At 36.8% G+C, this 23117-nt stretch overlaps 1 protein-coding gene across 2 annotated transcripts; it reads right to left on the bottom strand.

The window, feature by feature from the left end:
- Positions 1 to 10411: 10411 nt before the first annotated feature.
- Positions 10412 to 20480, bottom strand: LOC128636101 (uncharacterized). 2 transcript variants are annotated; one of them, XM_053689167.1, is made up of 3 exons: positions 20372 to 20480; positions 14816 to 14923; positions 10412 to 11411 (listed from the first exon to the last, which is right to left on the bottom strand). In XM_053689167.1, the coding sequence occupies exons 1-3, from the start codon at positions 20463 to 20465 to the stop codon at positions 10777 to 10779; spliced, it is 837 nt and encodes a 278-aa protein (XP_053545142.1). In that variant the 5' UTR covers positions 20466 to 20480; the 3' UTR covers positions 10412 to 10776. The 2 variants fall into 2 exon arrangements, with proteins under 2 accessions (XP_053545142.1, XP_053545141.1); XM_053689166.1 differs by having other exon boundaries at positions 14810 to 14923.
- Between the last annotated feature and the right edge of the window lie 2637 nt (positions 20481 to 23117).

Below are 23117 nucleotides of genomic sequence, written 5' to 3' on the forward strand. Positions count from 1 at the left end.
ATTACACACACCTTATATATTTATACACACACACACTCCCCTATACACATATACATTCCATTATATATATTTATACATCTATACACACTCATTCCCCTATACACATATAAATTCCCTTTTATATATATACACACACACACACCTTATATATTTATACATCTATACACACTCATTCCCCTATACAATATAAATTTCTCTCTCTCTCTCTCTCTCTCTCTCTCTCTCTCTCTCTATATATATATATATATATATATATATACACATACACACACCTTATATATTTATACACACTCACTCCCCTATACACATATACATTCCCATATATATATATATATATATATATATATACACACACACACCTTATATATTTATACATCTATACACATATAAATTCCCATATATATATATATATATATATATATATACACACCTTATATATTTATACACACTCACTCCCCTATACACATATACATTCCCATATATATATATATATATATATATATACACACACACACACACCTTATATATTTATACATCTATACACACTCACTCCCCTATACACATATACATTCCCTCATTTACACACACCTTATATATTTATTCACACTCACTCCCCTATACACATATACATTCCCTTATATATATATATATATATATATATATATATATATACACACACACCTTATATATTTATACATCTATACACACTCACTCCCCTATACACATATAAATTCCCTTATTTATATATATATATATATATACACACACACACACCTTATATATGTATACATCTATACACACTCACTCCCCTATACACATATACATTCCCTTTTATATATATATATATATATATATATATATACACAAACATCTTATATATTTATACATCTATACACACACTCCCCTATACACATATAAATTCCCTTATATACACACACCTTATATATTAATACATCTATACACACCCACTCCCCTATATACATATAAATTCCCTTATATACACACACACACCTATATATTTATATATTTATACACACTCCCCTATACACATATAAAGTCCCTTATATACACACACACCTTATATATTTATACATCTACACACACATATCAATTCTCACACATCATATATATATATATATATATATATATATATTCCCTTATATACACACACACCTTATATATTTATACATCTATACACACTCACTCCCCTATACATATACAAATTCCCTTATATACACACACACCTTATATATTTATACATCTATACACACTCACTCCCCTATACACATATAAATTCCCTTATATACACACACACCTTATATATTTATACATCTATACTCACGACACACACACTCCTATACACACATCAATTCTCACACACCTTATACACTCCAATCTATACATATACTATTACTACACATACACATTCTTTTATACATACATATATTACCACACACATGTATAACCACACTTTTACACAAACTCATAGATCTATAAACATATATTACCATACGTATAAACACACACATATTTATTAACAAAGTTCTAAACATAAACACATTTATCTAGACATATTTATTACCATACATCTATACACATATATTACCACACTTATACAGTATGTGTGTATAGATAGATGAGTGTGACTGTGTATCTATAAACACATATATTACTATACTTATACACACACATCTATCTATACACATATTTAACAACACATTTCTAAACACAAACACATTTATCTAAACATATTTATTACCATACATCTATGCACACATTTATTACCACACTTATATGTGTTTATAGATAGAAGAGTGTGTTTATAAGTGTGAAAAACATAATTTATGTAAGAACGTACCTGATAAATTAATTTCTTTCATATTGGCAAGAGTCCATGAGCTAGTGACATATGGGATATACAATCCTACCAGGAGGGGTAAAGTTTCCCAAACCTCAAAATGCCTATAAATACACCCCTCACCACACCCACAATTCAGTTTAACGAATAGCCAAGCAGTGGGGTGATAAAGAAAGGAGTAGAAAGCATCAACAAAGGAAATTTGGAAATAATTGTGCTTTATACAAAAAATCATAACCACCATAAAAAGGGGTGGGCCTGATGGACTCTTGCCAATATGAAAATTTATCAGGTAAGTTCTTACATAAATTATGTTTTCTTTCGTGTAATTGGCAAGAGTCCATGAGCTAGTAACATATGGGATATCAATACCCAAGATGTGGATCTCCACTCAAGAGTCACTAGAGAGGGAGGGAATAAAATAAAAATAGCCATATTCTGCTAAAAAAATTAGTCCACAACCCAAAAAAATAAGTTTATTTTCATTTTTGAAAGAAAAAAACTTAAAACAAAAGCAGAAGAATCAAACTGAAACAGCTGCCTGAAGAACTTTTCTACCAAAAACTGCTTCAAACGGTAGAATTTAGTAAATGTATGCAAAGAGGACCAAGTTGCTGATTTGCAAATCTGATCAACTGAAGCTTCATTCTAAAAAGCCCACGAAGTGGAGACTGATCTAGTAGAATGAGCTGTAATTCTCTGAGGCGGGGCTTGACCCGACTCCAAATAAGCTTGATGAATCAAAAGCTTTAACCAAGAGGCCAAGGAAATAGCAGAGGCCTTCTGACCTTTCCTAGGACCAGAAAATAAAACAAATAGACTAGAAGTCTTCCTGAAATCTTTAGTAGCTTCAACATAATATTTCAAAGCTCTCACCACATCCAAAGAATGTAAGGATCTTTCCAAAGGATTCTTAGGATTAGGACACAAGGAAGGGACAACAATTTCTCTACTAATGTTGTAAGAATTCACAACCTTAGGTAAAAATTCAAATGAAGTCTGCAAAACCGCCTTATCCTGAAGAAAAATCAGAAAAGGAGATTCACAAGGAAGAGCAGATAGCTCAGAAACTCTTCTAGCAGAAGAGATAGCCAAAAGGAACAACACTTTCCAAGAAAGTAGTTTAATGTCCAAAGATTGCATAGGCTCAAATGGAGGAGCCTGTAAAGCCTTCAGAACCAAATTAAGACTCCAAGGAGGAGAAATTGATTTAATGACAGGCATAATATGAACTAAAGCCTGTACAAAATAGTGTATATCAGGAAGTATAGCAATCTTTCTGTGAAATAAAACAGAAAGAGCGGAGATTTGTCCTTTCAAGGAATTTGCAGACAAACCCTTATCCAAACCATCCTGAAGAAACTGTAAAATTCTAGGAATTCTAAAAGAATGCCAAGAAAATTTATGAGAAGAACACCATGAAATGTAAGTCTTCCAAACTCTATAATAAATCTTTCTAGAGACAGATTTACGAGCTTGTAACATAGTATTAATCACTGAGTCAGAGAAACCTCTATGACTTAGTACTAAGCGTTCAATTTCCATACCTTCAAATTTAATGATTTGAGATCCTGATGGAAAAACGGACCTTGAGATAGTAGGTCTGGCCGTAACGGAAGTGGGCAAGGCGGGCAACTGGACATTCGAACCAGATCCGCATACCAAAACCTGTGTGGCCATGCTGGCGCCACCAGCAACACAAATGATTGTTCCATGATGATTTTGGAAATCACTCTTGGAAGGAGAAGTAGAGGCGGGAAAATGTAAGCAGGATGATAACACCAAGGAAGTGTCAGCGCATCCACTGCTTCCGCCTGAACATCCCTGGACCTGGACAGGTATCTGGGAAGTTTCTTGTTTAGATGAGAGGCCATGAGATCTATCACTGGAAGACCCCACATCTGAACAATCTGAGAAAAAACATCTGGATGGAGAGACCAATCCCCTGGATGTAAAGTCTGGCGGCTGAGATAATCCGCCTCCCAATTGTCTACACCTGGGATATGCACCACAGAGTTTAGACAGCAGCTGGATTCCGCCCAAGCAAGTATCCGAGATACTTCTTTCATAGCTTGGGGACTGTGAGTCCCACCCTGATGATTGACATATGCCACTGTTGTGATATTGTCTTTCTGAAAACAAATGAACGGTTCTTTCTTTAACAGAGGCCAAAACTGAAGAGCTCTGAGAAATGCACGGAGTTCTAAAATATTTATTGGTAATCTCGCCTCTTGAGATTTCCAAACCCCTTGTGCTGTCAGAGATCCCCAAACAGCTCCCCAACCTGAAAGACTCGCATCTGTTGTGATCACAGTCCAGGTTGGCCGAACAAAAGAAGCCCCTTGAACTAAATGATGGTGATCTATCCACCATGTCAGAGAGTGTCGTACATTGGGATTTAAAGGGACACTATACCCAAACATTTTCTTTCATGATTAAGGTAGAGAATATAATTTTAAACAACATTCCAATTTACTTCTATTACCTAATTTGCTTTATTCTTTAGATATACTTTAATGAAGAAATAGCAATGCACACAGTGAGCCAATCACAGGAGGCATCTATGTGCAGCTACCAATCAGCAGCTACTAAGCATATCTAGATATGCTTTTCAGCAAAGCATATCAAGAGAATGAAGAAAAATAGATAATAGAAGTAAATTAGAAAGTTGTTTATAATTGTATGCTCTTTCTAAATCATGAAAGAAAAAATTTGTGTTTCATGTCCCTTTAAGGATATTAATTGTGATATCTTTGTATAATCCCTGCACCATTGTTTCAGCATACAAAGCTGTAGAGGTCTCATGTGAAAACGAGCAAAGGGGATCGCGTCCGATGCTGCAGTCATGAGACCTAAAACTTCCCTGCACATAACCACTGAAGGGAATGACTGAGACTGAAGGTGCCGGCAGGCTGCAACCAATTTTAAACGTCTCTTGTCTGTTAGAGACAGAGTCATGGACACTGAATCTATCTGAAAGCCTAAAAAGGTAATCCTTGTCTGAGGAATCAAGAAACTTTTTGGTAAATTGATCTTCCAACCATGTTTCCGAAGAAACAACACTAGTTGATTCATGTGAGATTCTGCAGAACGTAAAGACTGAGCTAGTACCAAGATATCGTCCAAATAAGGAAACACCGCAAAACCTTGTTCTCTGATTACAGAGAGTAGGGCACCCAGAACCTTTGAAAAGATTCTTGGAGCTGTTGCTAGGCCAAATGGAAGAGCAACAAATTGGTAATGCTTGTCTAGAAAAGAGAATCTCAGAAACTGATAATGTTCTGGGATGAATCGGAATATGAAGGTATGCATCCTGCAAGTCTATTGTGGACATATAATGTCCTTGCTGAACAAAAGGCAGAATAGTCCTTATAGTCACCATCTTGAAAGTTGGTACTCTTACATAACGATTCAAAATTTTCAGATCCAGAACTGGTCTGAATAAATTTTCCTTCTTTGGGACAATGAATAGATTTGAATAAAACCCCAAACCTTGTTCCAGAAGAGGAACTGGCATGATTACCCCTGAAGACTCCAGGTCTGAAACACACTTCAGGAAAGCCTGAGCTTTTACTGGATTTACTGGGATACGTGAGAGAAAAAATCTTCTCTCTGAATCCTATTCGATACCCTTGAGAGACAATGCTCTGAATCCATTGATTTTGGACAGATTTTATCCAAACATCCTTGAAAAACCTTAATCTACCCCCTACCAGCTGAGCTGGAATCAGGGCCGCACCTTCATGTGGACTTAGGGGCTGACTTTGGTTTCCTAAAAGGCTTGGATTTATTCCAATTTGAGGAAGGCTTCCAATTGGAAGCAGATTCCTTGGGGGGAGGATTGGGTTTTTGTTCCTTATTCTGACGAAAGGAACGAAAACGATTAGAAGCCTTAGATTTACCCTTAGGTTTTTTATCCTGAGGCAGAAAAACTCCCTTTCCCCCAGTAACAGTTGAAATAATAGAATCCAACTGAGAACCAAATAAATTATTACCTTGGAAAGAAAGAGATAGTAATCTAGATTTAGATGTCATATCAGCATTCCAGGATTTAAGCCACAAAGCTCTTCTAGCTAAAATAGCTAAAGATATGGATCTAACATCAATTTTGATAAAATCAAAAATAGCATCACAAATAAAATGATTAGCATATTGCAGTAAGCGACTAATGCTAGATAAGTCAGAATCCAATTCCTGTTGCGCTAAATTCTCCAACCAGAAAGTTGATGCAGTCGCAACATCGGCCAAAGAAATTGCAGGTCTTAGAAGATGACCTGAATATAAATAGGCCTTCCTTAGATAAGATTCAAGCTTCCTATCTAAAGGATCCTTAAAGGAAGTACTATCTTCCATAGGAATAGTGGTACGTTTAGCAAGAGTAGAAATAGCCCCATCAACTTTGGGGATCTTTTCCCAAAACTCTCTAGATTTTGCTGGTAAAGGATACAATTTTTTAAACCTTGAAGAAGGAATAAAAGAAGTACCTGGCTTATTCCATTCCTTAGAAATCATATCAGAAATAGCCTCAGGAATAGGAAAAACCCCTGGAGAAACCACAGGAGGTTTAAAAACAGCATTTAAACGTTTATTAGACTGAACATCAAGAGGACTGGTTACCTCAATATCCAAAGTAATTAACACTTCTTTTAATAAAGAACGCATATACTCAATTTTAAATAAATAAGATTTGTCAGTGTCAATGTCTGAGGAAAGATCTTCTGAATCATATAGATCCTCATCAGAAGAGGATAAATTATTATGTTGTTGGTCATTTGAAATTTCATCAACTAAATGAGAAGTTTTAAAAGACCTTTTACGTTTATTTGAAGGTGGAAATGCAGACAAAGCCTTCAGAATAGAATCAGAAACAAATTCTTTAAAATTTACAGGTATATCATGTACATTAGAAGTTGAGGGAACTGCAACCGGCAATGTACTATTACTGATGGAAACACTATCTGCATGAAAAAGTTTATCATGACAACTATTACAAATGACATTCGGCGAGATAATTTCTACAATTTTACAACAAATGCACTTAGCTTTGTAAGAACCGATGTCAGGCAGCAATGTTCCAGCAGAAACTTCTGAGGCAGGATCAGATTGGGACATCTTGCAAAATGTAAGAGAAAAAACAACATATAAAGCAAAATTATCTATTTCCTTATATGACAGTTTCAGGAATGGGAAAAAATGCAAATAGCATAGCCCTCTGATAGAAAAAAGCAACAGGCAAACATCAATGGGGTATTGAAATAATGAAAAAATAACCAGAAATGACACACTCGCGTCACTAATGACGCAACAGTGTGAAAGGTCTCGGCGTCACGTATGACGCTGGAAGTGACGAACTTGCGTCATAGATGTACTTTTTCGCGCCAAAAATGACACAATAAAGTTAAGCATTTGACGCACCCGCGGGCCTAATACCGCCCGCAATTTGTAAGAAATAGTCAATTGAAAAAAAGACTAAACCCCAGGTAAGAAATAAATTTATTTTTTTTAAAAATGTTTATATTCCCCAAATATGAAACTGACAGTCTGCAGAGGGAAATACATGAACCTGACTCATGGCAAATATAAGTACAATACATATATTTAGAACTTTATATAAATGCATAAAGTGCCAAACCATAGCTGAGGTGTCTTAAGAAATAAAAAACATACTTACCAAAAGACACCCATCTACATATAGCAGATAGCCAAACCATACCGTACCATCACTTCCAGAACTCCTTGTTCTTTTTTAAGCTAAAGTTTTTAATGACTATGGCTGTATGTTTGGCGTCATTGTCATGCTGCAGAATACATTTAGGGCCAATCAGATGCCTCCCTGATGGTATTGCATGATGGATAAGTATCTGCCTGTACTTCTCAGCATTGAGGAGACCATTAATTCTGACCAAATACTCAACTCCATTTGCAGAAATGCAGCCCCAAACTGTGTGTGTATAAGTGTACGATCAGCAATACACAAGAGGGTGCTAGCTGGTGATTGGTAGATATGTGCATAATCCTCTTGTGATTGGCTCACCATAGCTCCCAGTAGTGCATTTCTGCTCTGACGTTATCTAATACCTTTAACCTCTTTTTTGCAGTGTAAAGTGATAGGAAAGTAGAAATTAAACTTGCATGACTCAGATAGAGCATATTTTTTTAAGATTCTATTACATTAACTTCTATTTCCAACTTTACTTTGTTGTTTTGGTATCCTTTGTTGAAAAAGTATATGTACACATCCTACCCTACAGGGAGCTAACTGGTGATTGGTGGCTAACACACTTGTCTGTTGTTATTGGCTCACCAGATGTGTTCAGCTAGCTCCCAGCAGTTCATTGTCGCTCTGCGTCTGACTTTAACTATGTGTTTAACCCCTTTGCAGAGGTTGAACACACGGTTATATACTAACAATGGTAGAATAATAAAACGCTCTAACAGGGATGACCAACTGGCTGGTTATGAGCCACAGGTGGCCCTCTGCACTACTTTTTGAGGCCCCTGGGAAATAGCAGAAGTAAGAAAGTGTGCCATAGATTTTGTGGCCCCAAGAAAAAGTTGCACTAAAAATGTGTGTTTTGGTGATTTCTGGTGGATGGGTAAACAAGATGACACCTAAAGAAAACAACTCTGGAGAGGTGAACAGCAGATAGATTGTAAATTCCCACGGGAATATGGCCCTCAATTCCACCTGTATTTGTCTGTAAAATGCTGTCTTATATTGTGTTGTTTCACCGTTGTACTTATATCTTTGTACTCATGGACAGCGCTGCGGAATCTGTTGGCGCTTTATAAATAATGAATAATAATATTACATAATAATAGAAGGTACCGGCAATTGTGGTCATTTTGTTTTGGACGCTTATTTTTTAAAAATACTTACGATTGCGTTATTGGTTTTCTCCAATCGTCACGTTGCCCCACGAGCTGGACGCCAAAGGGGGCACGCAACGATTGGAGGAAGCCAAATTCATCATCGTTGATCTAAAGAAAGGAGGATCTACTGCCGGAGGAACGGTGTTAAGGTTACCATATAGCAAAAGGTAAATATTTTAAAAAATAAGCGTTTTTGTAAACTTTAATGAATTAAAGTGCCCCTGTTTTTAAGAGTATTATTTAATACTGGCCTTTAATTAATTAAAGTAATTAAAGTGCCCCTGTTTTTAAGAGTATTATTTAATACTGGCCTTTAATTAATTAAAGTTTACAATCACTTTAAGTTTTGTTTTTTTTAAATATTAGTCTGGGGCAATTTTGTTTGTAATGTTTGCAGTACAGGGACATACCATTTGAGTATATGTTATATATGCTCTCAATTACAACAAATTCAAATAACTAAAACAAAAAAACAGGCAAACAAGAAATAAAAGTACACTGCAAGTTTATTTTTCTTTGCATAATTAGACATTTTAAAAGGAGTTACATGTTGAATTTAATAGGCTACTTAATATATGAATAAATGCTCTACCTTGCCAGCCAAACGTCTATCTGCGCTAAAGACAAAATCCAATAAAGAAGTGTTTCCTCTTTGAGAATGTGATACTTTTTGAAACAATTTTTGGTGTAAAGGGGCAGTATACACCTTGTAATTACTACATTTTTTCTGCAGTCTTTTAGGAGATTAATATAGCAGCAGAGTCTGAATGTTATTACAACAGATTAACACCTTGTCTGCTGCATTTGTTTTCCAGTGGTTAAACTCCACCACCACTTTCCTTATTGGGTGGAGTCAATCAGGACTTGTCTGGAGACAACAATACTTGCTACTGTCATTGTGTTAACAAAAAAAACTATTGTTTGGTTCAGCAGAAAAGATAAGTTAACAAACTGTAAATTATGGACAGTTATGTGGCAGTGTTAGGCTTTTGAAGCCTGCCAATGTTTCAGTTTTCTGGACCGGAAAATCCATAACTTTTTAAATTATAGGAAAAGGGGAAAAATTAAATAATGAAAGAATATTGCATTTTTTATTATTTTTTTTACTATGAATAATTAGCATATTATATTACATTACAATCTCAATGTGTCAACAGTCCCTTTAAGGGTTAATGTTTTTGGCATTTTCATGAAATTAAAGGAGACTAAACTTAATTACCTGATCATATCTCTTTAAATGAAATAAATTGTATGTGTATTCTATAATTATGATCTGTGTGTGAAACGCGTCAGTAATGTGAACAACCTTGGTGTAAACATTTTTTTTCACGAACAATAAAGGAATTTCCCTTTCAACTGTCACCCAGAATATGGTTTTTTTATACCTTTCTAGAAAGTGTATAGCTTTGTTCCTGTATAAACAATTTGGTTCTGTACCAAGCATGTGCTTTGGAAACATTTATTTATTTTTAAAACACTTTTTGGGTTAAAAGTTAACGTTTTTAAGTGATCATGAAATAGGAGAAAAATTAAGTTAATTTGTTGTTAATACTAATGTAATAAAGAGATAACACTAATTATAGAATACACATACAGGTTATTTTTAATACAAAAATGCATTAGTCATTTGAACACCCTGTGTATTATATTTGTAAATAACCCCCCCCCCCCCAAAAAAAAAAAACAAAAAAAAAAACAACACACTTTTAACTGTCACACCAGAGTGCAACCGATTCATTGCACCAAAACCCATACATGGTTTTTTTTTGGTGCATCATCAAATATGTCCTCCGAGTGTAGGCTTTTCCACATTTCTGGCAAACATACGGCTTTGCTCCTGTATGAACGATTTGATGCCGTACCAAGCTACCGCTTTGGGCGAAAGCTCTGCCGCACTGTTGCAGGTAAATGGCCTTTCTCCTGTATGAGTTCTATGATGAGTGATCAACACCGACTATGTGAGGAAAGTCTTTTCCGCATACATGACAAACATATGTTTTTTCTCCTGTAGAAGCCAAAACCTCAGAACCATATCGGTTATTTCTCTATGGACCTGCTGATGTTTTAGCATGGAAGACCTGCAGAGAAACCTTTTCCACACTCTCTACAAACAAATGTTTTCTCCCCTGTATGAATTCCTTGGTGTGACTTGAAGGAAAAGCCTTTACCAAATTTCTGATAAAGATGGCGTTGTCCGCCCCGTATGAGTTATTTGTTTTGTAACCAGATTTGATCTGGCAGAGGAAACTTTTGCACATTCCTGGCAAACACCGTGTTTGGAGAACCGTGATCTTTTGCGAGTTCTGGGAGAAACCCTTCCCACATTTTTGACAAATGTATTGCTTCTCTTCAGTCGTCAATTCTCGGTAAGATTCACAAGCTACATTTTTATTAATTTGTTTGGCACAGTCTGCCAAGTCTTCATTTTTAAAATTTATGGAATGAAATAGCACATCGTCACTTTCATTATCAAAATTATTGTTTAAACATAATTGTTGCTCCTGTGAAGAAGAAGCAAATATGGATTCAAAATTGTCTCCAGCACATAATATCGGTTCTACAAATGAGTAATTAGATACTTCTCTTTGACTGTGCTGTGTATTATAACTGTTGTTAGCGCCTCTTGTCCTTTGCGATGAATAAACGTCCAGGATTTCGTCTTCCTGGTTAAGTGATCCATCTGTTGGAAATTAATTTAAGAGACATGAAACTTTAAGATTGTAATATAAAATATTTAAAGGGACAGGAAACTCCAAAATTTTAATTCATGATTCGGGTAGAACATACAATTTTATGTTTATGTTATTTTATGCTTCATTCTCTTGTTATCCTTTGCTGAAGGAACAGCATTGCACTCCTGGCAGCTAGCTGAACACATCTAGTTAGCCAATCACAAGAGACAAATGTGTGCAGGCACCAATCAGCAGCTTGCACAATATATAATTAGTTAACTTATTGCACATATCAGGTTGTATGCAATAGACTCACTTGTCAGTTTAATTATAAAAATTGAGGGGTTACCAGTTCCCTGTTAAAAGTGCAGACATCCTATTTAGCACTGCTATATTCTACACAATTGGTCATTGATATCTACTCTAGTGACCCATTTATAAACTGATTGGTCTCAAGCAGAGAGGAAAACCTATGTTACAACATGGTAGCTCCCATTACTTTACAGACACTAAAACTTTACACATTTTTTCAATATATAAACAACTGAATGTATTTTGTAAATAAAAAATATATCTGAATATTATTCTTAGGCTAACTGTTCCTTTGAACACATCACTTTATCTAGTATTTATTCAGTGTTTCATGTCCCTTTAAAGGGACATAACACACACATTTTTTCTTTCATGATTCAGATAGAGAATATAATTTTAAACAACTTTCAAATTTACTTTTATTATCTAATTAGCTTCATTCTCTTAGTATCCTGTGTTGAAAAGCAGCAATATACTACTGGGACCTAGATGAATGCCATTGGGGTGAGCCAATAACATGAGGAATATATGTGCAGCCACCAATCAGCAGATCCTTAGCCTACTTAGGGATTGTTTTAAACAAAGGATAACAAGAGAACAAAACAATTGGAAAGTTGTTTAAAATCATATGTTCTATCTGAATCATTAGTAGAGACACAGACATTTGTTTTTGTTTATTAATGTTTAACATCCTATATAATAAAAGGCCAAGTGTGTTTGTCCGAAGCTGTCATGCGCAGTAGAGACAGCACGAGGAAAAACACACCTGGCCTTTGAGTCCCTAGCTGAAGATCTGCGCTGCGGTAGAAGTGGGCGTGACTGGGGGCGTGGCGGGGCGTGAAGGGGGCGTGGCCGGTCGCGGTCGCGCAATAGATGGAAGATGGGAGAGAGATAGAGAGAGGGGGAGAGAGACAGCAAAAGACGGGGGAGAGAGACAGCAAAAGACGGGGGAGAGAGACAGCAAAAGAGAGAAGGGGAGAGAGACAGCGAAAGAGAGGGGGGAGAGAGACAGCCAAAGAGAAGAGGGGGAGAGGACAGCAAAAGAGAGAGGGGGGAGAGAGACAGCAAAAGAGAGAGGGGGGAGAGAGACAGCAAAAGAGAGAGGGGGAGAGAGACAGCAAAAGAGAGAGGGGGGAGAGAGACAGCAAAAGAGAGAGGGGGAGAGAGACAGCAAAAGAGAGAGGGGGAGAGAGACAGCAAAAGAGAGGGGAGAGAGACAGCAAAAGAGAGGGGGAGAGAGACAGCAAAAGAGGGGGAGAGAGCGCAAAAGATAGGAGGGAAGAGCGCAAAAGAGAGGGGGGAGAGAGAGAGCGCAAAAGAGGGGGGAGAGAGAAGGAGCAAAAGAGAGGGGGGAAGAGCGCAAAAGAGAGGGGGGGGAGAGAGCGCAAAAGAGAGGGGGGAGAGAGACAGCAAAAGAGAGAGGGGGAGAGAGACAGCAAAAGAGAGGGGGGGGAGAGACAGCAAAAGAAAGGGGGGATAGAGACAGCAAAAGAGGGGGGATAGAGACAGCAAAAGAGAGGGGGGATAGAGACAGCAAAAGAGAGAGGGGATAGAGACAGCAAAAGAGAGGGGAGAGAGACAGCAAAAGAGAGGGGGAGAGAGACAGCAAAAGAGAGGGGGAGAGAGCGCAAAAGAGAGGGGGGGAAGAGAGAGCGCAAAAGAGAGGGGGGAAGAGAGAGCGCAAAGAGAGGGGGAAGAGAGAGCGCAACAGAGGGGGGGAGAGAGAGAGAGCGCAAAAGTCAGGGGGGAAGAGAGCGCAAAAGAGAGGTGGAGAGAGAGCGCAAAAGAGAGGGGGGAGAGAGAGAGCGCAAAAGAGAGGGGGCGGAGAGAGAGAGGCGCAAAAGAGAGGGGGGAAAGAGAGAGCGCAAAAGAGAGGGGGGGAGAGAGCTCAAAAGAGATGGGGAGAGAGGCTCAAAAGAGATGGGGAGAGAGCTCAAAAGAGATGGGGAGAGAGCTCAAAAGAGATGGGGAGAGAGCTCAAAAGAGAGGGGGGGGAGAGAGAATCGTAAGAAGAGAGGGGGAGAGAGCGCAACAGAGAGAGGGAGAGAGAGAGAAAGAGAGAGAGAGATCAAAAGAGAGGGGGGAGAGAGAAAGCTCAAAAGAGAGGGGGAGAGGGAGAGCAAAAGAGAGGGGGAGAGCTCGAGCAAAAGAGAGGGGAAGAGAGAGCGCAACAGAGGGGGGAGGAGAGAGAGAGGCGCAAAAGTCAGGGGGGAGAGAGGAGCGCAAAAGAGAGTTGGAGAGAGAGCGCAAAAGAGAGGGGGGGAGAGAGAGAGCGCAAATAGAGAGGGGCGGAGAGAGAGAGCGCAAAAGAGAGGGGGGAAAGGAGAGAGCGCAAAAGAGAGGGGGGAGAGAGCTCAAAAGAGGATGGGGAGAGAGCTCAAAAGAGATGGGGAGAGAGCTCAAAAGAGATGGGGAGAGAGCTCAAAAGAGAGGGGGGAGAGAGAACGTAAAAGAGAGGGGGGAGAGAGCGCAACAGAGAGAGGGAGAGAGAGAGAAAGAGAGAGAGAGATCAAAAGAGAAGGGGGGAGAGAGAAAGCTCAAAAGAGAGGGGGAGAGGGAGAGCAAAAGAGAGGGGGAGAGAGGGAGAGCAAAAGAGAGGGGGAGGGAGAAGAGCGCAAGAGGTGGGACCGCTGTACTGCAAAAAATGGCCCGTGTGAACGGGCTTTAGGACTAGTTATTACATAACACTTCATACAAATACTGAAGTATAAAAGGAATAGGATCAAGCTTATTTAAGGGACATGGAACTATATAAGAACAAAAAAACAAGTAAGTCTAACTCTCGGCTGTGTAATTGTGGACTCACTGGACTTATGACATCTATACAGGGGGCTCCGAAATCCAATACAGTTTTAGCAGCTCTCTTGCTTATATAAGTCATGGTATATAAATGTTATTTAATGATGTTATATTGTATCAGTCACTATGCTAATAAAGCTTATTTTTTGCAAAAAAAAAAAAAAAGGAAAAAAAATGCATATAGAATTTTATTAAGCACTTTTTTAAATGGACTAAGAAAATAAATTGACTTTCATTTTCAATTACCATAATTACTATAATAGAGCCCTACTCGTAACAGAAGATGGATACGTACGCTCACCTATGCTGATGCCGTCACACACTTCTTGCACTGGGGCATCTAGGTCACTCTTTATACACAGATCATTGGATTGTTCAGTATTTAGTATAATTTCAGTCTTAATGTCATCTGTACAAACAAATAATAATATTAATATTCATATTCAAGTAATATGTTCTATTCTTTCTTTTTTTTCTCCATTAATATATTTTTATTTCAGTCAGATAGGTGCCTCACAGTTATCACACAACCAGTCATTCAAAAGAGGGGCTTCCTCTCTATCAAACAAAGAAGATAGGGGGCTGGTTAGGTTCACCCCTCCTTTTCACTAAAAAGTAACTATATTCCTGTACTGCAGGGGATGTTTAGTTATACCCTGCATCATAGAGGAATATGCAGCCACTCATTTGAAAGAGAATACTTTCTGCTTTCAACTAAATTGGTCCTTTGTGTGGTACAGAAGACAACATATGTGCTATGGAAGAGGGCCCTTAAACCACATGCAGTGAGGTGTATCTGCCTTTCATAACTTCATCACAAAACATAATAATGTCACCAGACATAACTGTATCTTCCTTTTCATTTACATGCACCAGCAATGCAGTGATGTCTGTTTATATACATGATGGGATCTGAAAGGAGTATCTTAGGGGTACAGGAATGAGATCCTATATTAGGACAGCCCCTCAAAATGACACAGCTGGGGCATATGGATGGGACAGATTTAAGCTGATGGGTGGCTTGCCAGGAAGATATAGCAAAATAAATGTAGGCAAACAGTCTCTATAACCTTAAAACACATATTCATGGAAATTTAAAAGATACGACACGTCCATATGGGTCATGCCATAGTTGAATTTTATTGAACAAGAATCCCATAGCACCATGTAATTACCATCAATCTTTTGGAACATGGAAATCCAAACAACAGGCAACGTTTCGGGTGTTTAGCCCATAATCATGCATGATTAAGGGTTAAACTGTCAGGGTACCTGTGAATAGCATTAAATACATATGTATCAAATACATTGTGATATTTGATGTCAGCTAAGATCTCCCTTGACATGAGTTGTGTGGGCTATAACCGAAATAGACCAACCCCCCTTTTTCCTGATTACAGAACATCAGGAACAAAGGGACTCACAATCTGTAAAATCTCAGGATGACCCACAGACCCCCCTTTTGCTGTGACTAGGTACATATTACAGGCCAGGACATCTCAAATTAGACATAGAGTAGCAGCAAGTATGTAGATCTGGATCCTAGTTGTGACCGACAGTAATCGGTTACCTGGGCCAGTGATGCAAGGGTTAAGTGTAGACCCACCATCTGCATATCAAACCGACAATATATGCAGACCAATCACAGGACAACATCAAGGGGCTAAGCACACAGAGATTCATCTCATAGGCATTATGATGGACGTGGGCGGTAGTAAGAAAGGAAACACCTCTGTTATGATAGGTCCCAGAAAATTTGCTCTCACAAGTGAGGAATACACATTGGCTAAGCAAGCGGTAACATAATTCAAATACGGAAGTGTTTGTAATCCGGAGTGTTTACAAACAATACACACTTAATCCGGAATGTTTTACAAAATAATTAGACATATACCACATATTTTTGAAAAAAGAAAAAGGAATTAACTGACTCATACAAACGGAGATATAAAGGTAGGATGGGTAGATAGGCCTGCTAGGGATCCGTCAACAATAAAAAACAGATGGCTAGGACTAATATAGCTTTTGTTTATTGAAATCACGCCCCCATCCATTTTGGATTTAGATCTTATATACGGATCAAATATGGCATTATAGTATATTGAAAGAGAGGATGGAGGAATTTATTAGATTTAACATTGAAATGGAGATTGTTGTGAGATAACTATAGTATAATATATATATGTTATGTTAACAGGTTACTTGTGAAAATCACTTATAATGATGCTGATGGAAAGTAATATAAAGTGAAATGTGTATATCATTTTTTCTTTTGAAATGTATAATGAAGTGAAATGTACATTTTAATTTATATGTATTTTTATGCTACCTTATGATGGAACAAGTTTTATATTGGTTTTATGATTGCTGGCCTCATACACATTTGGATGGTGCACACTAGCAAATACAGCTTGATTGTCTTCTAACCACAGAGGTAGACTTAGAATATGCAGGTGCATCAAATTAATTAGAGAACACACCCTTTAGAGGGCTGAACATGGTTCATTTGTGCTAGGTAAGAGCTATATAAAGCAGGTATATTGGTAAGGTGAGTACTATGCCTGAGGAAATGGCCTTATAGAGCCGAGAAACGCGTTGCATGTACAGGGGGATATTTGAATACCCCTTGTTGTACTTTATTTTTAAACTTTTTTTTAATAAATACCCTTTTTATAAAAAAAAACTTTGAGTGGAAAACACCTTACCTGCCTGTGTTACCGATTTACACCTTTTTTTGGAGTACAATTACCAGTACGCCCATACACTTGGATCTGGTCTATTGGGAAAACCTTTGTGGGGTGAGCTGACACACCTGTCTTAAATCTGCCAGCCTGCTCCTACCAGCACATTGGTGTGCTTGGTCAGCATGTGAGTACCCATTTAGCGTTTGCAAATTAGATATAATCATATTTTGATTGACCTGCACATATAGTGCCTTTTTTATTCTTTATATATCTACTGCAGCGCATACGAAATCCTAGCTGGGGGTGAGCTGTTACACCCGATAATTCTACAGCCTGCACCTTACTAGCACATTGGTGTGCTCAACTAATATGCGGAGTATCCATTTGGCTTATGCAACATTGTGTTCACACATACACTTGATGATCCTGCACATGAGGCGCCCCTCAGAGGTTTTTCCTTATCTGAAAAAGCAGTCGCTTAGTCTGAACTGATAATGGAATATACAAACATACTCAGAGGAGATAGCCCTTATCGTCTAAGTTTTAAATTGTTCCATGCTGAGTTTTAAATACACAAAGAATCTGAACTCAAGTTACCTACAGACATATGGGAAGTTGAAAGCCTAAGAATCAAGATTTCAAAATATCTTCTTAACCTATGTACTTTTGATAACAAAATGATCTACATAGTTCTTAGATATATTAAATGTATACCTAGAAAGTCATATACATGATTTGTCTATAATTTTCAAATCTATTTAAAATACTCAAATACATAGACACATCTCCCAGTTCATATATATATATATATATTATATATATATATATATATATATATAATGCATAAGATACCCTTTAAATCTAAAGTGAATATGTAACTGTCCTATTTTAAATGTTTAATCAACTTGTTTCAAAATGGATAGTATATTCTTATATTTTTCAGGCATCTAATAAGTGTATATGTATAATTGGTGCTGTAAATAATATCATATGTTTTTATACACTCAGCAGAGTTGTACAGATATGCAATATTTATATTAATATGGGATAATAGTCCAGTATAGATATAATTATGTGTAATGACATCTAATTGCTGATCTCAAGGTATGTATGTGATATTAAGATGATAACTGAGAAAGTAATTGAGTCCATGATGAAGGTATTATAATCCTTTTAAATCTTTTCATAGAAAAAATTATTTTAAAACGCATTTTTAAGAAATTTTAAGTGGAGTATATTCATGTTCATCAATGATTAGTATAAAAAGGGAGTGGGGTGTATCACATGATATAACCTCATGCAAAGAGAAAGAAGGGGGTATTTGGCTTGCTAAATTTTTGACTGATTACCTTTTTGCTTATTTGGGACACAGTCACTATAAGCAGAATTGGGCTACCTTTTCATCCATATTGCAAAAATACCTCTCTTAATTTATGAGGTGAACTTCAATTTTATCTGGTAACATATAATAGGTTATTTCATACTTTTATATTTAAATCAAAGATATTCTAAAGCTTTAGTTAGATTGTAGTAAATATACTGGTATTAAATATTAATGTTTAGAAAGAATTTTGTATTTTAATATCAGAAATTAATTACAGTTATTGATATATATATATTTTAGAACTTGCCTTATTGGAGCTAAATAAGAGGTAAATTCAGGTCAGACAAATTGGCATATAAATTCGCTGTTTGCATTAATAATATATACAACTTCTGGTGTTTTTAATTGGAGTTATATAGAATCATTTGTGGGCTAAGTAGCTTAATTATACTTGTCTGAAAGTTATCTTAAATCTACTGAGACCCAGTAAGATTTGTGTGAAGTATCTTGTTATATTGTTCAACTAAACACTGCTAAGTTAGCGGTCCATATTCTGGTATTTTAATGTGATTCATTGTGAGTAAAGTTAATTTTAAAGTATAGTTTTTTTATGATCTGTTGTATACGAATATTGTAACGGAATAAATGTGTGTAATTTGATTCATAAGCTAGTCTCTACTTAATATATTTCAATGTGTTTATAAATTTAACTAATCTCAAGAATTTAGGAATAAATATTAATTTCAATTGTTTCGTATATATATTTTTATTGGAGGTTATTTTAAAGAATAATAGAAAATAAATTGTATTATAACCCTGGTATATACTGACAAAAACATCCCTGAAACATCACCTGTTTGTTTGGATTTCCATTTCAATAAAAGATTGATGGTAATTACATGGTCTGCCTGTTGCGAATTCTTGTTCAATATTTATTTATGGGGCATAGCAGCTACCCTGTCCCAATTTGCACAATAACTTATGTGTCTAGCAAGGTGCTGTATATAATCTTTGTGGTGAAAGGTGAATTTTATTGCCTTTAAAAAAAATAAAAAAAAAAATAAAATAAAAGATATCCAGCAACAGACCGCGACAGTATAGTAACTATGCATGAAAGCATGGTTTTCACACAACTCTATAAAGGACATTCACATAAGGAGACCAAAAAAGTGACCCTGATTTAAGGGAATTGTTGAATGTCAGTGTAAATAATTTTATTGTACAGCTATCTGTATTTAATTGTTGCTGGGGTGCTCTGATGAAGGAAGCAGTGCCGTAAAAACACATGTAGTATAAGACAAACATTTGTTGTTTTCTTTGTACAATAAATGCCAAATATGGCTGCAGGTGCGGTTAGCGACATTTGGATCTCTTCGGAGACGAATTTATTTTTGTTAGAGTGCAACACACTTTGTGTATTACACTTTCATAAGAAATTCGGCTCAGCAGAGAGCTACTCGCGAACAAATTTGGCATTAATTGTGCAAAGAAAGCAAGGAACGCACGTCTAGTAGATATATAGATATGCTGCTATCTTGGCTCTTTTTGCTCTGTTTTAGATACAATCTTCAGCAAGCAGATTGTGAACGTTTTTCGTGTGTTCTGATGGGGGTTTTTTTGAGTATCAAAATCCATAGAATACGGCGGTCTAAGTTGTAAAAATGACATGCATGTATTATTATTTCTCGCCAACAATACAGGTGTCCGGGGAAGTCTCGTGGATGTGACTACATGCGCATATTATTATATTATCATTTAGAAAATCGCAGTGCCCGTATTTTGAGAGTTTTGACATGAATTTCCCCTATATATTTTTGATTGTATGAGAAATCCCTCACATATAACACACCTTTGCAGATATTGTTACAGATGTTCTGCTCAGGAACTATAAGATGTCGCCTTACACAAGCCGCTTCTTCTTCTGTTTGGGCACCACTTAACATATTATCACCATTTTCTTCACCTGTAAAAAGACAAAGTCATTTCCTTAAAGGGACATGAAATACAAACATTTTCTTTCATGATTTAGACAGAATATACAATTTTAGACAACTTTCCAATTTACTTCTATTTTCAAATGTCATTCTCTTGTTACCCTTTGTTGAAGGTGCAGCAATGCACTACTGGGAGCTAGCTGAAGCTGAACACATCAGTTGAGCTAATGACAAGAGGCATATATGTGCAGTAAATTGCTGCTCATGAGTCTATCTAGGAATACTTTTCAACAAATGATACACAAAAGAACAAAGTAAATGTGATTCTTAAAGGTGAATCAGAACCGGTGTTTACAATGACAATGCTCTATCTGAAGCAAGAAAGTTTTAAAGGGACAGTCAACTCAAAAACTGTTATTGTTTTAAAAGATATATAATCCCTTATTACCCATTCCCCAGTTTTGCACACTTTTTACCTCTGTGATTACCTTGTATCTAAGCATCTTCTGACTGCCCCCTGATCACGACTTTATCTACTGACCTTGCACTTAAAGGACACTGAACCCAAATTTTTCTTTTGTGATTCAGATAGAGCATGCATTTTAAGCAACTTTCTAATTTACTCCTATTAGCAAATGTTCTTCTTCTCTTGGTATCTTTATTTGAAAAGCAAGAATGTAAGTTTAGATGCCGGCCCATTTTGGTGCACAACCTGGGTTGTTCTTGCCTGATTGGTGGATACATTCATCCACCAATAAACAAGTGCCTGTCTGGACTTCTTTTTCAAATAAAGATAGCAAGAGAATGAAGAAAAATTGATAATAGGAGTAAATTAGAAAGTTGCTTAAAATTGTCATGCTCTATCTGAATCACAAAAGAAAAAATTGGGTTTCACGTCCCTTTAGCCAATTAGTGCTGTGTTGCTAGAATCCACGGGGGTCAGCACATGTTATCTATAGGCTCACATGAACTAGCTTCCCCCTGATGTGAAAAGCATATACAAAAGCATGTGATCATGGGGCTGTCTTTAGAGACCTTAGAAACATGCAGAAATTTAGAGGTTAAAAGGTTATAAAGTAAATGAATATAACAATGTTTTTTTGTGCAAGCTGGGGAATGGTAATAAAGGCGTTATCTATCTTTTTAAACAATAACAATTTTAGTGTTGTCTGTCCCTTTAAATGAAGTAAACATTTGGGTTTCATGTCCCTTTAAGCACTCGCATGTTAACCCTCTTCTTGTAGGAATATTATGTTTGTTTACCAGGTCCAATATATTGTCCAAGTCTCTGTGCTCTGCTCTCATCTGATGCGCTCACACTAGGTCTGTTTGTTCGGTATTCACTACAATCTTAATCTCATCATCATCTTCACCTGTAGGAAAACATTTCTTAGTGATCATATTTTGTATCAATTATCATAAAAGAAAGATATGACCCTGCCCCCCCCTCCCCTGCATGACTCATAACACAAACAGAATCAATGTGAAGTCTGTAGACATAAGTATACATCTAAAACTGTGGGGCTTGGTTAGGAGTCTTAAAAATCAGCACAATTATTTAAAAATAAACAAAACTATACATTGTTACAAAACACTCCCAGGGGGGCTGTATAAATGGATCATCTACAAAACATTTAAGCAAAAAAATACCTAGTGTACAATGTTCCTTTAAGATGCAGCAGAGAAAAAGTATAGTACAGGTAGCCCTCAGTTTACGCCAGGGTTAGGTTCCAGAAGTAATGGTTGTAAAATTGAAAACCTGTTGTAAATTGAAAATCCCATATAAAGTAAGTCAATGGGAAAGTGAGGGAGTAGGTTCCAGGCCCCTCTGAAAAATGGCATAAGTAACACCTAATACATTATTTTTAAAGCTTTGAAATGAAGATTTTTAAATGCTAAACAGCATTATAAACCTAATAAAATAATCACATAACACACGACTTCACTTGCATTTCTTCTGCAAACATTTCTTTCTATGCATTCCAATCTGGGACCGATTTATAGACAGGAAGATCTTGTTCCTTTGCAAGCTGCTCGATAGCTCAGGTCTGGTTAAACTGATTAATCTTCAGCTTGCTTGGCTTTTATATCTTGTGCTGCAACACAAGCGGACAGCTCTACCTACTGGCTATTTTAATCAATGCACTGCTTCTCAATGCTTTTCAATAGCAGTCACATGACTGAAAAAAAAGGTTGTTATTCTGAAACGGTGCAAATTGAACCGGTGTAAACCGAGGGCCACCTGTATTAAGGATATTTCTCACCTCCCTCTAGTCATGAGAGCTGCCATTTTTAAATATTTTTACTACATTCCAGAGCTGACCTCTGCGCACATGTGCAGTAACTCTCCTTCAGATACCTGCAGTGTAACTTAGGTTCCAAAATGGCAGCTCCCATGATTACAGGAAAATGCATGAAATGTATTTAGCGTCCTTTTATACATTAAAAAAGCCAAATAATTTTTCTAATTCTGGTGAATCCGCAAAGCTCTATCACTTACCGGCAAATAGATCTGAGTGGGTCTCCACATGTGGAATTGTTTTTCCAAGTTGCTCATCCTCTACCTTCTCAATGACTGGTTCTATATCGAGATTATTATCACTGTGACCTGTTAAACCCCAAAAATGAAAATAAGTTTCTAATTCTTATTACTCAACCAAA

This window comes from Bombina bombina, chromosome 7 (genome assembly GCF_027579735.1).
Source record: "Bombina bombina isolate aBomBom1 chromosome 7, aBomBom1.pri, whole genome shotgun sequence".
Classification (NCBI taxonomy): Eukaryota; Metazoa; Chordata; class Amphibia; order Anura; family Bombinatoridae; genus Bombina; species Bombina bombina.

Excerpts from the sequence above, each read along its gene's own strand:
- LOC128636101 (XM_053689166.1), bottom strand. The coding sequence starts at position 20,465 with ATGTTAAGTGGTGCCCAAACAGAAGAAGAAGCGGCTTGTGTAAGGCGA. Across the intron at positions 14,924-20,371 it reads CTGTAACAATATCTGCAAAG|ATGACATTAAGACTGAAATT; the intron begins GTGTGTTATATG and ends TTGTTTGTACAG. Across the intron at positions 11,412-14,809 it reads CGGCATCAGCATAGGTGAGC|ATGGATCACTTAACCAGGAA; the intron begins GTACGTATCCAT and ends AATTTCCAACAG.